General features: G+C 53.4%; 1 protein-coding gene across 4 annotated transcripts in view; it reads left to right on the top strand.

Annotated features, from left to right (window-relative positions):
• The window catches only part of ACOT7 (acyl-CoA thioesterase 7), a 94,092-nt gene that overhangs the window by 49,867 nt on the left and 29,782 nt on the right, over positions 1–14,443 (top strand). For all 4 annotated transcript variants that reach the window (XM_033115238.1, XM_033115235.1, XM_033115236.1 and 1 more), the window contains exons 5-6: positions 2,186–2,300; positions 4,857–4,943. In XM_033115238.1, the coding sequence (XP_032971129.1) occupies positions 2,186–2,300; positions 4,857–4,943 (202 nt within the window). The remainder of the gene's footprint in view (positions 1–2,185; positions 2,301–4,856; positions 4,944–14,443) is intronic.

Genomic DNA, 14,443 nt, shown 5'->3' with positions numbered 1-14,443 from the left:
CTTCTCTCTACGTGTGTGTATCTCACACTTACCTCACGTGTGTGTACATGTTAAACACATGTATATCACATGTCTCCCGTATGCATATAGGTATGAACACGCTTCTCTCATACATGTTGATATCACACATGTGTATAGATATATACACACCTCACACTCATACATACCCCTCCCCCTTTCTCTCCCTTTCTCTCCTCCCTTCTCTCTCCCCCTTCTCCCTCCTCCTTTCTCTCTCAACCCCTCCCCTCCTCTCTCCCTCTCTCTCTGAGACACACACACAGACACGCATGTGCACATGCATGGATTTACTGCCTGTGTGCCTCTCCCTGGGAGAAGACCAGCTGCCCACCCTGTGCAGTGTCATTTTGCCACTTTGTTCCACCTTCTTGCCCAGGGAAGAGGGATCTCAGTGGCCCTTGAGGCGAAAATGAGACCACTGCAGTGGCTGGAGGAGCCGCTGCAGCCTTGAGAGGCTGGAGTGGCCATTGGAGAATGGATAGTTTGTTTTTTCCCATCATCTAAACGTGCTTGGGTTAAGAGGCTTGCACAGACTGTCGTCTTAGACGTTTGGGCTGAGCTGTCTTCTGCTCCAAATCAGTGAGGTTTGATGAACACTTGGGGTGAGAGTTGGGTGCCAGTCCATCACTAGAATGTTCTAGTGATTATGTCCCCAGATTTGAAGCTGGCAGGGAAGCATTCGTGAGGAGGCTGCATTTCTCTGTCCTTGTGGCTCGTGTCAGGACGGGGGCCTCCATCAGTCAGTCCCTGTGAGACTGCAGGGCTCTGATGAGTGTGTGCACACACGAGGATTTATTAGACCAGGGAGTCAGCTCTTTTTAAAAAAATTCTTTAAATGGCGTTTCTTGAGGACACTTAAGTTCAGCCATGAATTTTGCTAGATAGACACAGCACAAGCTCTACTTTCACAGTCATTACTTTGTGTGGTGGAACATTAGGAAACTGTGTATTTATGGAGGAAGAGGTTAAATTGTCCACTGCAACTTACTCTCCACAGTTTGTTTCTTTTGAACAAACCACTCAGCTCCTTTTGCAGCCTCCTTCCAAGACGGGCTCTGAAGCCTGAGATAATCGTAATTAAACCATGGAAATTTGGAGCAGAGCCACGAGCAGGATAATCAAGATGTTTAAAAGTGTCTTTTGAAAGAAAATCTGAAATTGCTATCTGAAATAAATTTGCTTAAGTCAGAGAGCTTTCAGCGGGGAGCAAAGGGGAGCACGAGGGGCCCAGAGCTCAGTGGCTCTTCCACGGCAATTCTGGTTGAGTGAATGGAACGGTGGAAGTCAAGTAATCAAAAGGAGAGTGGCCAGGCAGTGGTCAGCAGGGAGGGCGAGGGCCCATGGACCTGCCTGGGGCCTCTCTGAGGGGCTCCGGTGGGGGTGGGCGGGGGGGGGTCCCTACAGTGGGCGCGGGAGGGTCCAGCCTCCCCTTTTGTGCCCAAAGGACTCAGGAGCCCCAGTTTTTGTGCTGCTTTATGTTCATGTTTATTTTTAACTTCCTGGGTCAAAACCCCTGTGATCCATTAGGAGAGCTTCAGAGGGACTCTCATAGCTTTGGCTGCACGTTCCCTGCAAACGTGCAACCTGTTCAACTGGCCTGGGGGGCAGCAGAGCAAGGCTGCAGGTGTGTGGGGGGGCACTCCAGGAACCTGTTCTCTCGGGACAGTGGGCGTGGCCTGATTCTGTAGTTCTGTGTCCAGGAACGAATCCTAGGAGGGAATGGGGCAGTTGTGAAATGATTGAGCGGCTGAGATTGTTGCTATGATACTGTTTTCATAGCGAAAAACTGGGAGCTAAAGGCCTCTTTGTAATGGATCCATCACATAAATTATGTTGATACAGCGAGAGGAGGAAATACTCTTACTTTTAAACTTCACAAACAGCATGGTAGAACTTTTTATGTACACATGGGTATGAAAATAATTTCAGGAAGGATATAAACGAAACATTTGAGCCAGGTTATCTCAGGTGGGGGTGGGCGATTACCTGAGATTTTCACCTGTGTTTTTATTATGCATCATAAATATATATTACCAGAAAAAGGATCGTTCCCATTATACAAAGGAGAGCCGTGAGCCTGGGGAGGTGGGCTGCTCGCCAGGGAGGGGAGAGAAGGGGTGGCGGTGGCGCCCAGTGCCGAGGGCTGAGCCCTGTCTGCTCCCCACAGTACTCCCGACAGGAGCAGGAGGAGGAGGGCCGCAAGCGCTACGAGGCCCAGAAGCTGGAGCGCATGGAGACCAAGTGGAGGAACGGGGACATCGTCCAGCCCGGCCTGAACCCAGGTAAAAGCCGGGCTGGGGTGCGGGCTACGGGGATGGCGGGCCGGTGACTGACATCCAACAGCAGATGACAAAGGTGGTCCGTCCATGAATGCCCCCCGTCTTGGGGCCCGTGAGCTGACAGGCCCCTAGGATGACAGGATGGCGCAAGTCCCTGGAGGGCTCGGTGCAGCCGATGGGGAGGAGCACGCATCCGGCTGAGCGTTAAAGCGGCGTGTGTGGCGGGGCTGCACTGCCCAGGCAGAGACACACCTGCTCACGGAGACTTGGCTTTGGTTGTGTCTTTCCCCCAAGTTCACGCAGGAGCATGTGTGTGATGGGATTTCCACCTCATAAAAAACCCACACAATGGCAGCAGCTTTCCCGAATATCCTTCACCGGCCCGCACACCCAGTCGTTGCCTTGGTGAATAGACCGACCTCGCTGGCCGCACCGGCAAGAAAGCTCTGCTGGGCACATGGCCTTTTAGGGCGACATCCTTCCCGACCTTCATCATTTTGTCTTCAAGTCCAGGGTGGTCTGGCTTTAACAAAGTGTCCACCCAAAAGCCAAAAGGCCTTTTCCTCCCGGAGTCCTTAACAGAGAGCTCCCTGGTGCAGACGCAAGTCAGGGCAGGGCCTCTGGGGGTGTCTGTTGCCGAGGGGACGTGACGAGCCCTGGGGACGGTGGGTCTTCTGTTACCGTGTGTCACCCCTCTTCTGTGCACCGTGACCGAATTTCATCCATGTGGAGAAGACTCCAGAACGTGCTCTGTGCCTCTGCCTCTGTGTGACAGCGGCCCCTGTGATGATTGTCCTTGGGTAAAGGCTGCAGGTCATCTGTACTGACTGCAGTCCTCGGGGACACCTGGAGAGCCTTCCCAGAAGCCTTTTGTGTGGCCCTCGTCCCTTTGCACAGAGTTGTCCCTGTGCCAGTACCACTTGGCCACATGCAGACGGGTAGGCTGGATGGGAAGTCGCTAGAATGGGGCCTCTCGGTGGGAATTCTCCACTCTGCTCTGCCCACCAGCTGCTGACTCGATGACAGGCTGCTGCTTCCCGCGCCAGCACAAGGGTCCTCCCGGCAGAGCCCGGGACAGACCCGAGGGACCTCTTGGCAGGGAGCCTGCCGCCAACAGTCACGCACAGTGGGTCAGTGAGGGAGGCAGAGAGCAGGCCGGCGGCCAGAATCCCCGGAGATGCAACTGACCACAGATAAAAATGAGACCCCTCTCCAGAGCTGGATCCACTCCGTGGCTTCCGATGCTGCCTAGGGCCCTTCCGGCCGGGAGTTCTTCAGGGTCCTGGAGCAGTGGTTTTGGCTCCCTGTCCTATCTGCAGAGCTTCAGAGCAGATGGCACTTCACTCGCGAGCTGGGAGGCTGGAAGGCAAGTAGAAGGCGTCTGAGTTTGGAAGTAAATACTTAGTGGCCTCTGCTCACCTGAGCTCCAGCGCTCCTGTTTCATGACCCTTCGGGCAGCCACTCAGTTTGAAATCCCAGTGGGGGAGCTTCCGACAAAGTCTCCGAGGGGACTGTGGGTGCCTAGGGGACCCCAGGTACCACCCTCTGGATCGGGACCACCCTCGTGCCACCAGCCCCAGGCTGTTAGGCAGCATCACGTTTTGCTCACATTTGTCTCTGGCCAAATACAGAAAGGACCTTTCCCCACCTGTGGTGTGTCCCGCTGGGCTGGCCTACTCAGCAGCTGGGTGTGGCTGGGACGGTCATGGGCCCCCCTTGTCCGGGCAGGAAACAGATGAGCACCACCCTGCCCAGAGGCGTTGGGAAGACAGAGGCGTGCACAGCATGGGGTTCGCTCAGAAGACCCTAGATCAGTGTTACCACGTCTGTTAGAAAGAGTCAGGGTCCAGGTATAACACCCGCCTTCTGGAGGCTGGGCTTTGTTTCATCTTTTTATTTGAAGTGCAGCCTCTTACAGACATTTCAGCAACAGCACTGAGTGAGGGATTCACCGTCCTGGGAGGGTGAATGGGGGACAGGAGGGCTGGCTGGTGGCAGGGAGAAGCCGGCACACCTTTGGGGGCTGTGTCTCCCTGGGCTCGTCAGGGACTGAGGGCTGGCAGGGGTCCCAGGGTGGGGTCCAGGGAGGCTGAATCCATGGCGTCTTATCCGGTTCTGAGACTCCAGTACCATTGTGTTTAATGAAACATAAGTTGAAACTTTCGGGAGGTTGTATAACAAATTGCTGGAATAATGTTGGTGCCTGTTTATAAAATCAGGAATGAAAGTCAGGTGGAAGACTCTACCCTAACGGAGTAGCCTGGGACCTTATCGCCACGAGGTGTTTAGTGGCTGCCCGTGGGTTGGGGCAGGGCCTTGCTGGCGACACTGGTGTTTCCAGGGAGTAATGTCATGACCCACTAACAAAGCGGCTGATAATCCTCAAAAGCCTTCCCTTTCACCGGCTGGAGCCTGTTTTGAGACCGTGGTTTTCCTTAGAGAAACAGATTTAAGCTGCCTCCGGTGACCATGCAAACGTCGGGGTGTGAGCGTGGTCAGAGCGTTCAGCTGTGGAATTGGTGTGTCCCATGGCCTCACGTCTCCCCTTTGCCATTCCAGAGCCCAACACGGTCGGCTACAGCCAGTCCAGCCTGATCCACCTGGTGGGGCCTTCGGACTGTACACTGCATGGCTTTGTGCACGGAGGTAAGGATAAGTGACGGTCGCTGTTCCCTTCCCATTCACTGGGTCCTTGTCAATCCCCTGGGAAGTCATGCTGCTGTCTGACCCAGTTTAGGCTCTTGTGTTCAATGAAGCACAAATTTAAACTTTCAGGAGGTTGCATAATAAATTACTGGAACATTGTTGGCTCCTGTTTTTAAAATTACAATGAAAGTCAGATGGAAGACTATCCTAACACAGTGTCCCTTACAGCCGGGGAATTTACAGCCACGAGGGGTTTAGTGGCTGCCTGTGGGTCGGGCCTTTTGGGGGATGCTGACATCCCCATGACTCACTAACAGAGTGGCTAATTGTACAAACGTTTTTGCTGCGGATGTTTGCATTTGTTTTTTCCTTTGGTCAGATGCTAGCTCAAACCACACAGGCTCTTAGCTCACGAGAAACAGTTGGAACACAGAGGGCTTGGCTCCAGGTTCATGGAGGGATACTTTTATTATAATAGTGTGTAATTATTTTTTTGCGATTTAGGGAAAATTTAAGTGGTATCAAGCCCATAAATTAATGGATGTTATCTCAGATGAAATTAAAGTAAACTTTAAAAAACAAGTCAATTGAAAGAAAAATATAAGGGGAGAACGTTGTTAAGTGGTACAGATGGTCATTAAAGTCGTGACAGTGGTGTGTGGGTGATGGCAGCTTGGGCTCCGCTGCTCTGGGTGTGATTCATTCCCCAGGCATCACAGGCACTTGTACAATGTCATTCATTTGCACTGTCATTTCCAAATGCCTGGAATGCTACGCTCTCCTTTTTCCTTCATTTAGAAAACTCCTATTCATCCTTCAAAACCCAGATCAATGGTGCCACTCTGTGCAGGGTTACATTGATATTTCTACCAGGGAATGCCTCGGGAGCAGGGCTCGATCTTACTCATTGCATTGGCTCCAGGGCCTCACACAGACTCAGAGAGGCATTTTGCAGAAGTCTGTTCCAAGAAGGAGTGGCACAGATCCCATTCGGGTTGAGAAGCTTGGGATGATGGGCTCTGGGCCTGTCAGGATCAGAGTGCACCCTGATTTGAGATACATTTTTAAGGTTTGTTTCTTTTTTTTAACCAATCCTCTTTTGTGTATTTTCTTCTTTCAATTTCATGATTGTTTTGCACTTCAACTAAACGCTAGCTATAATGCTCTTGGATCTGATTACCTCGGGTCCTACCCGAGGAAAGCTCTATTTGGTAACACACAGTTCCTTTCAGGCCCATGAATGTTGTGACAGAGTATCTTTCTGCCCTGAGAACAGCTGTGGCCTTGTGCGGCTGTGGTTTCATCAGCTTTCTTGTTCCTCTTCACCAGCCCGTGTCTCCCTCCTGGAAGTGGGGGACGCCCGCTCTTCTGAGTCTAACAATCAGAAGCCCAGGCTGCTGTAGCTGCTAAGATTGTCTTTGAGCCTCATAGAGCTCCATTCTACCTGCAGTTTGTGAAACTCCATCCTAGAATTTCTGCTTGTTTCGTTCACACGGTGGAAGTTCGCTGAGATGTAGCACTTCCATCCTCTCTGTCTCCTTGCTGAAAAGTCCACATTATGTGCAGTGTCTGTCTTCACGGGCTGAGGCGGCAGTGAGATGCAAGGAGTGAGAGATGTGTTCGAATGTCCTGGAAATCGGCAGTGTGTCATGTTCATTTACGGAACCTACACTGCTTCATTTGACTCAGGCATTTTTTAATGTGCGCACAATGGCTTTACAATATTCATGCCTATTTTGATAGGGGTTTTGTGTCTCCCCTGGGAGGGCGGGGGGAAAGCGTGGTACCAAACCTCCTCATGTCTTACAGTGCCTGGTAAGTCAGCAGGCGCGAATGAACGAAGTGAGGACCCAGTGCTGGAACAGGCCGGGTTTCCTGTGTCCCGCAGCGGGCATACTGTTGGCAGGAGTGGCAGCGATAATCATTTGATGGAAAGTCTTCCCTAAACTGTAGTTTAGTAGATGCCAGCCGCAGAAGACAGTGAGCCAAGGTGCATACTAATTGGGCTTTTATTCAGTCATTCTGTACTGTGTGTGTCTGGAAAACTCCTCCCGGGCCCCGTTTTCTGTGATTTCCTGAGAGCTTCTTCACTCCGATTACTTCCCTCTGGGACTCTCCCTGCCCAGCCCTCGGTCGGCTGTTTCTAGGTGAGCTTCCCAGCCTGAGAGGGACAGTCCCTGTTCGTGGCCAGCCAGACAGTGTAAGGAAACACGCTCCCCAAGTCCGGACCGCTGTGGCCAGGTCTTGGGAAAGGCAGGCGTCCTGGGGGTTAGTTAGCTCAGGGCCCTCTCAGGGCAGACCCCAGGCATCTCCAAAGGGAGTTCCTCCCTTCTGAACTTTCCGCAGCCTTGCGTTTTCTTTGGCACTTTATTTTTTATTTTTAAATTCTTTTAAAGCAAAGCATTCTGTGGCAGTGGTCCAGATGGCTTTTGACAAAACAGCTACCCCATGTCCTGCCTTCGCTCCGGCCATTCCACTTCTGGTACACGACGCAATGCTCCAAAACGTCTCTTAGGTGGTAAATTTCAGGCTTATCCTGGGCAAGTACCACTCAGTGCTTAGGTGGGTGGAGTACTAGGATTAAGTCACTGTTGTGGTTTTGTTGCGACAGTTGTTCATTATCGCCTCATTTCCTGCTCTCCTGAACCCCAGCTAAGTCTCCCCCACCCCCCAGCAGCTGTGTAACATGCTTCTCAGTCCAGTTTTGCCTGCCGGCTGATTGTCGGTGCCAGCATTTCCCTGCAGAGTCCTGCTGTGCCCCCTCCACGTGCACGCTCACCCCCGTGCCTGCTCTCAGCCACTCCTGGGACCTCTTTGCTGGGTTTGGCAGAGCACATCCTCCAGTGGCTCCCTACAAGAGGCAGGAAATGTGTTACCCAGGATAAAGGCTCAGCTGCTGTGATGAGGGCCCCAGTCAGCAGTGGCTTTGACGAGGGAGACAAATGCGATGTCCTGTGCAGCAATGGACTTGTCAGAGGCCCAGGGCTGATGTGGCAGCTCCGTGGTGTGGGGGACCCAGGCTCCCTCTGCCCTGTCTGCCGTCCCTGGGGGCTGCCCTGTGTGTAGTGCACAGTGACACGTCACGGTGTCAGGGTTCCAGCCCGAAAGGCAGGGGAGGGCACCCCAGCACACCACAGCCACACTGTGCTCTCATCCCGTTGGCCCAGCAAAGCCACGTGGCCACATGTGCTGGGGGGAGGGGCGTCTAGCTAGGCAGATGTGTCTATTAAATCCTGGGGTTATTGTAGAAGAAAGGGAGAGCTAATGGGGGGGAAGTTCTCCCGCATGGACGCAAGGTGAATTTTCTGAACCAGCATGTGGGAAGCGGTTCCTGGCTGGGAATGGCACTCTGCCCCAGGACCCAGAGGCATTACTGCGTCACCCTCCAGTTTCCGGGGTTTCTGTTCACAAGTCCTGGGACTGTGGGTTCTCCCCCTCCACCTGGCACACCTCTGCCTATCCCTCTAACCTGAGCTTCACTAACCCTGGCCTCTAGCTCCGGGCCCATCTTGATTTCCCAGCTGACTTTTCATTCCTTTACCTCCTTTTCTGAATTATAGGTTGTTTGGTTTGCAGTTTCTGGGTAGTTCTTGCTTGTAATATATCTGCCCCACTTCTCCCACTCGCATGTTTCTGCTTCATGCTGAGGTTAACTAGCCACTGCTCTTAATTGCTGGGCCCCACCCCACTATTTCTGAGGACCCCAGTGTTCATGGGTCTGGGAGGGGCCCGAGAACCTGCATTTCTACCAAGTGCCCATGTGGTGCTGATGCTACTGGACTGGGGCCCACACTTGGAGAACCACTGCCCTCGAGAAGAGTCCCTTTTGCTGTGTTTCCAGCCTGGCTTCCGCAGCTCTAGGCTGCCCCTTCCGGATGGTTTATGCAGCAGGTCGGGGCTGGGGCCTGGAGACCTGTGGCTGATGATGAGTGCCCTGGTGGTTCTGATGGTCCAGGGCCCTCAGAAACTCCCGTCGAGTGTGCTTTTGTCTCAACAAACCCAGCAGCCAAGCCCTCACATCCCATTCCCTCAACCTCTTGATCTTGAGAGCATTGGACACCACTGGCCCCGCCACCCCTGGAGTCCTCCCTGCGTGTCCTGCCCCCACCCTCTCTGAAAGCACGATCCTCCCACACTATGGTGGCATCAGAGTGGTCGTGTGAGCCTCGGGTGCTGCGCTCGGGCCTCTGCGTGCTGGCACATCTCCATTGTTCCTCTCACCTGCCCCTGAGGGTAGTTCCCCCAGGGGCTGTCTTGGGCCTTCTCCTCCCTCGCTCCATCTTTTCACACACACGCCCCACCCTCACCCAGCCCCGTGGCCTCTGTGACCTCCTCCATGGACGCTGACATGTTTATATCCTGCTCAGACGTCTTCCCAAGCTTGGGCGGCGGTGGGCATCTTCAATGGGACGGTAGCCTGTGGACCTAATCTTTCTCTCGATTTTCGTGAGTGTTGACCAACTGTCGTTTTGGAAAATAAGTGGCCAGGATGAGTTGTTTCCTGTCCTGCGCTGTCGCGAGCCTACAGATAAGTTCATCAGTTAGGTAGGACGCCCCAGCTCTCAGCGTCTGGGAGGTTCTGGGGGAGTGCCGGCTGTGCTGGGGCCCAACTGTCAGGCTGGTCTTGCTGACCCCCAGGGCTGCCAGCTCAGTGGTTCACTTGCGTTGGGCAAGAAAGTGGGTTAGTAAGAGTTAGGTCCCTGGGTCTCCACTTTCACATGTGTCCAGGCAGACACAGTCCCCAGGGGCACCAGCTGGACGCCAGTCTTCTCTGCCCGGACAGAGAGGTCTCCCTGGCCCCACCTTGGCTCTTGCGTCTGCCCTCCCCCTTCTGCTCAGCACCTTGGACAGCTGTCTGCCCACTGCTTTTCCTGTCCCTGCCATCTCTGGAACCTGCTGCGAACGCTTCCAGGGTCGCCTCTGACCTGCCGTGGCTGAGACCAGTGGGGATGGGCCCCTCCTCTCAGCCGCCTTCCTAGGCCCGGGTCCCTCCCTCCTGGCTTTAAGGAAAGCATCTGGCGCCTGGGGCCCCATCCTTGCACACACTCACTGCTTTGTGACTCATCGGGTTTCCCTCTGCCCTAGGCCGATGGCTCATGTGCTTATAGGTCCAGCTGCCTTGTTGCGACCTCCCCTGGCATTGCTGACGGGCCTCTCCTATTTGGTGTCAGACACGAGCTCTGCAGCTCCCTCGAGCCCGTTCCTTCCAGTGTTCCCCCTCCGTGGTTCATGCTCCCGGATGCATGGAGCACACTTTTGCCTGCAGGTTTTGCATCTGCTGTTCCCTCCTCCCGGGCTGCTGTTCCTTCTGCCGGGGTTGCAGTCCCCCATACAAGTGCACAACTGCCTCTTCAGGTGTCTGGTGACTGGGTGAAGTCACGCCCCCACTCCCCGACCCTGCTTACCTGCATTCCGAAGCACTTGCCCCTCGTTGACAGATATGGCTCCTGTTGGCTTGCCACTCCCAGCAGAATGGAGGCTCACGGAGTGGGGACTTTGGTCTGTTTTATTCACTGCTGCATCCCCAGCACTGAGAACAGGGCCTGGCCCAGAGTGAACATGCAGCGTGCTGGATGAATGAGCCGGAAGGAGTGAAGACAGTCCTTGTGAGAGAAGGAGGACCACAGAAGCGCCATATGGGGTGACAGTGGGCTAGCCACCACCCAGAGGAGCGTGCAAGAACGTGTGTGTGCCTCGTGCAGAGAACACGTGATGTGATGGTGACTCCCTCACTCAGTGACACTTACTGAGCGCCTGCCATGTGCCGAGGCCTGAGGATGTTGCAGAGCACGACGCAGACACTGCCCCACCTGAGAGGTCAGGAGACAGACCTCTCACAATAAATCTCCACACAAATGTCCAGCAGCCAAGGGGATACACGTGGCTGCCCAGGGGTCCCAAGGGGGCCTGCACAGCTTAGCCAGGACCTGAAGGAGGGACCAGAAGGAAGAAATGGCAAGCCCCTGGGGGGAAGGCAGCAGGTGGCACACAAGCAGAGAGCAGCCTGGTGGCCCAAGCAGAGGACATCTGGGGGGCGAGGTGTAGAATGAGTCTCCCTGCCCAGATGCTCGTTTTCGTGGGGTGGTTGTGAAAAGGCAGTAGTTTGCACCTGTAGGAGGACTTGATTGCACTGAAGAATACAGAATAAGGCACAGATGCTCCCTTCCAGCTTTGTGGCCTCATGTAACGGAACTCCCACGTGTGGCAGACTGTCATGCCCTTGGTCTGGGAGAAGGAAGAAAGAGACAAGTAAGGCATGTCTCCTACGTGTGAGGAACTTCTGGCCTGTGGGGTCACGAGGTGAGGAAGCAGATGCTGGTTTGAAGCTGAGAGTTGCAGTTTGTGACAGCCACATGCCTTCCAGTTCTCACCTTCTAAGAATCTTTGCAAAAACGTCATTCTTGGCAGCTAACGCCCCAAAGAGCATCATGTCCATCCAGACGGCTCCAGGGGGTCCAGTTAGAATCCTGAAACCCCGGCCCCTCCCACCCGTCCCTGGCCGGTGTTTGATCCGTGCTTCCCGGTCAGAGGACCCCACTGACACCTATCCCAGAAGCTGGTGCCCTCTGCCCTCGCTGGTCCTCAGCAGTCTCTTCCAGCGGGGAACACTTGTGGTTCTGGGTCCCTGCTGGCCAGCAGTCCGCCCTCTTCTTGAAAGTCGAAGCATGTTGCTTGAGGAAACCTGGTCAGCCATACAGCATGAGAATGTCCTTCCTTACAGAGGTACTGAGGTCTTTTGTTTTGGGTGCCACATGATTTGCTTTTGCTTCCTCTTTAGCTGTGATCATTAGGGACATACATGGCTGATGTCCCTTGACATTATCTTTCCTGTTCAACATCATGAACATCATGAATCCTTAAATATTAGCCTTCACCCGACTTCAGTCGAGACTCCTCTGAGGAAACTGACACCCACTGGAATGGTTCTTGGCCTTCAAAGATGCGACCTCGCCTTGCTTGGCGTCTGGGTGGGGCCGGAACCCTCACTGGCCTGCCCTCCCCAGAGTGGGTTGTGGACAGGGCATCTGCACAGCCGCCGTCACCTTTCCCTTGGACCCCATGGCAATTGGGGCAGGAATTAGCCTGCCCTACTTCCCCTGCTCTTGTTGAAAACGGGGAAAGCACTGAGTCTCCAGCAGCAGCAGGCAGGTGTAATGGTGACCGTCTCAAGTTCCCTGCTGCAGAATGTGAGGGATATGACATGGCGGGCAGCCCTCCCTGGCTCCCGGGTCTGCCACGCCCCCCGCACACCGGAGCCCCTGGCCAGCTGCGCCTGAGGCCTCCGCCAGAGCTCCCACTTTTGACATTTTGATGTTAGAAACCCATCATCTTTACTACAGTATGCAGTAATTGCCCCAAATAATCCTTATTAAACACCTCAATTAATATTCCGCTGCCTTTGGTCCCAGTTCACAGAGATGCCGGTGGGTATGTTTGGAACCAGGCTGTCTGGGGAGGCTGTCACTCAGCTGCCTCTTAGAATAACCCCTTGTCATTACCAAAGGGTGGGTTCGTTAAAATAAGATGAACCTTCTATCCTTTTCTTAATACAGGAGGCTGGCACCCACACTCCGTCACTTGGAATTAAATATAGAAATTGGGCTTTTCAAATCGCCGCCCACAGTGCGTTAGAGCCCTGGGCTCTGAGCTCCTCGCTGCTGCTTCAGGTCTGTAGGCAGGCGTGACCCAGCCAGCCAGTCTGACCTGGGAAAGTCAAGCCAAGCCTCTATTTTTAAGCCCGTCAACATATTGTCGATATGTTAAAAAAAAACCTGTAAGCAGTTAATTGTTAGATTCTAAAATATCTTTGGGACCTGATGTTTATATGTTTGTTAGGGGGCCAGCAAGTCTTATTTTTTTCTTCCCATAGTTCCTAGAATGAATGCAATATCCGGGGACAGCAGATCCTACAATTTTGTTCCCATATTTTATAATGCATGGCGGATCTTGGGTAATGAGGACAGCTGACGACAGACTGATCTGCCAGTTATTTTCCCAGTGTCGGCAGCACCTGCTGTACTTAAATGGGAAGAAATTGATGCGGTTTTCCAGTAGGAACTGGAAAGAGGCATTGGGGTGGGACAACATGGATACTTAATATTTTTAATTAAAGTGTAAAAAGTAAAGGGGAGATGGTGACATCCAGTGTGAAAGAGGGCTGGTGGCTTCCTCTGGCAAGACAGAGGGCACAGTCGGGCAAAGTTAGCAGGAAACCAGTCATGTACCAGGCAGGTGGATTTCTGTCATTTCTTTTGTTTTTGTTTTTTTTTTAACAAAATGTGTTTTTCCATCAGCACACTGATTGTAATATATTATGTCACAGTCGTAGGTAACTATTACTGTAGCAGTCTTTACAAACCTTTCATGATGGGATGAAATTATGTGGATTTTTCATTATCTTCATTCTGCACAGGCCATTTGACCTGTCATTCTCTAGTAGCAACGGATAACAAGGATGTCTCAGAACCAGCTGACGTAGTGGTAAGGTCCAGGCTTGTTCCTCACCTGGAAGAGGGAAGAGGGCTGGAAATCAACATTTTAGTATACTCTTGGTTAAATGAGATCAGTTCACTTCCCTCTCTGTAGCCACCAGAATTCACGTTACACGTGGGACCCCGAAGGACCTTGGTGTTCCTCTCATGTCCAAGTTCACTGCAGCAGCAGCGAGAGGTGTGTCTGTGACAATAGACTCCAGGAGCCGCGTCGCCGGCAGGGCTCCCGCGGGGCCTGTCTTCTCCAGGACAGGTGTCTGCCTCCATCTCTGGTCCCACAGCTTCCCTCACACAACACTGGGCCCGGAGCCCTCGCTTCAAGGTCAACACTGGAGTTTTGGACAGGACGTTTTCCATGTAGTGAACCCTGAAATCTACCAACCTATCACTTCCCATTGACCCCACCGTGGCCTCCCCGGGAGGTACAGATGAATGGAGGTGGGCGACATGGTCTGAGGGACGGACCCTCGTGGGAGCCCCCCAGGCCCTATTCTGTGGAGCAGACCAGTTCTTCCCAACCTCCGCGTCCTGCAGGTGAGCGCTGGGACTCCTTGTCACCTGCTGCTGTCCCCAGCACCTGTGGTAAACCCCTGATTTGGGGTAGAATCTGCTAATAGACGTGCCTGTTGGGATCCGGCACGCCCCTTCTGGCACTGGAAGTTCGTGAGCTCAATCCATGAGTGTCGGTCTTTCCTCGTGACGCCGGTGTTTTGTGTCAGGTTCGCAGCTAATCACAGTGCCCTCCCCTGTCTCCCAGCTCACATTTGTATGTTGACTCTTGGGGGTCTCTTTAAATGTCACTACCAACAGACGGAGCGAGATAGTTTTGCATATCAAGTTTGTTATCAGACGAGTCACCTAGGTCACCGGGCTTTGGGTTTCTGCAGATTGCGATGAGCAGGCCTTTCCTGGCCTCACCTGTGACTGAACCAGATTGGTGCCCAAACGCGGGCCTGACGACTTGCTTTCGGAGCTGCTTTCTTGGGTTGAGTGTGGTGTGTGGGTCAA

Source organism: Rhinolophus ferrumequinum, chromosome 9 (assembly GCF_004115265.2).
Source record: "Rhinolophus ferrumequinum isolate MPI-CBG mRhiFer1 chromosome 9, mRhiFer1_v1.p, whole genome shotgun sequence".
NCBI classification, from domain to species: Eukaryota; Metazoa; Chordata; class Mammalia; order Chiroptera; family Rhinolophidae; genus Rhinolophus; species Rhinolophus ferrumequinum.
Note: the sequence above shows the minus strand (reverse complement) of the source record. Positions and strands in the feature narration are given on the sequence as shown.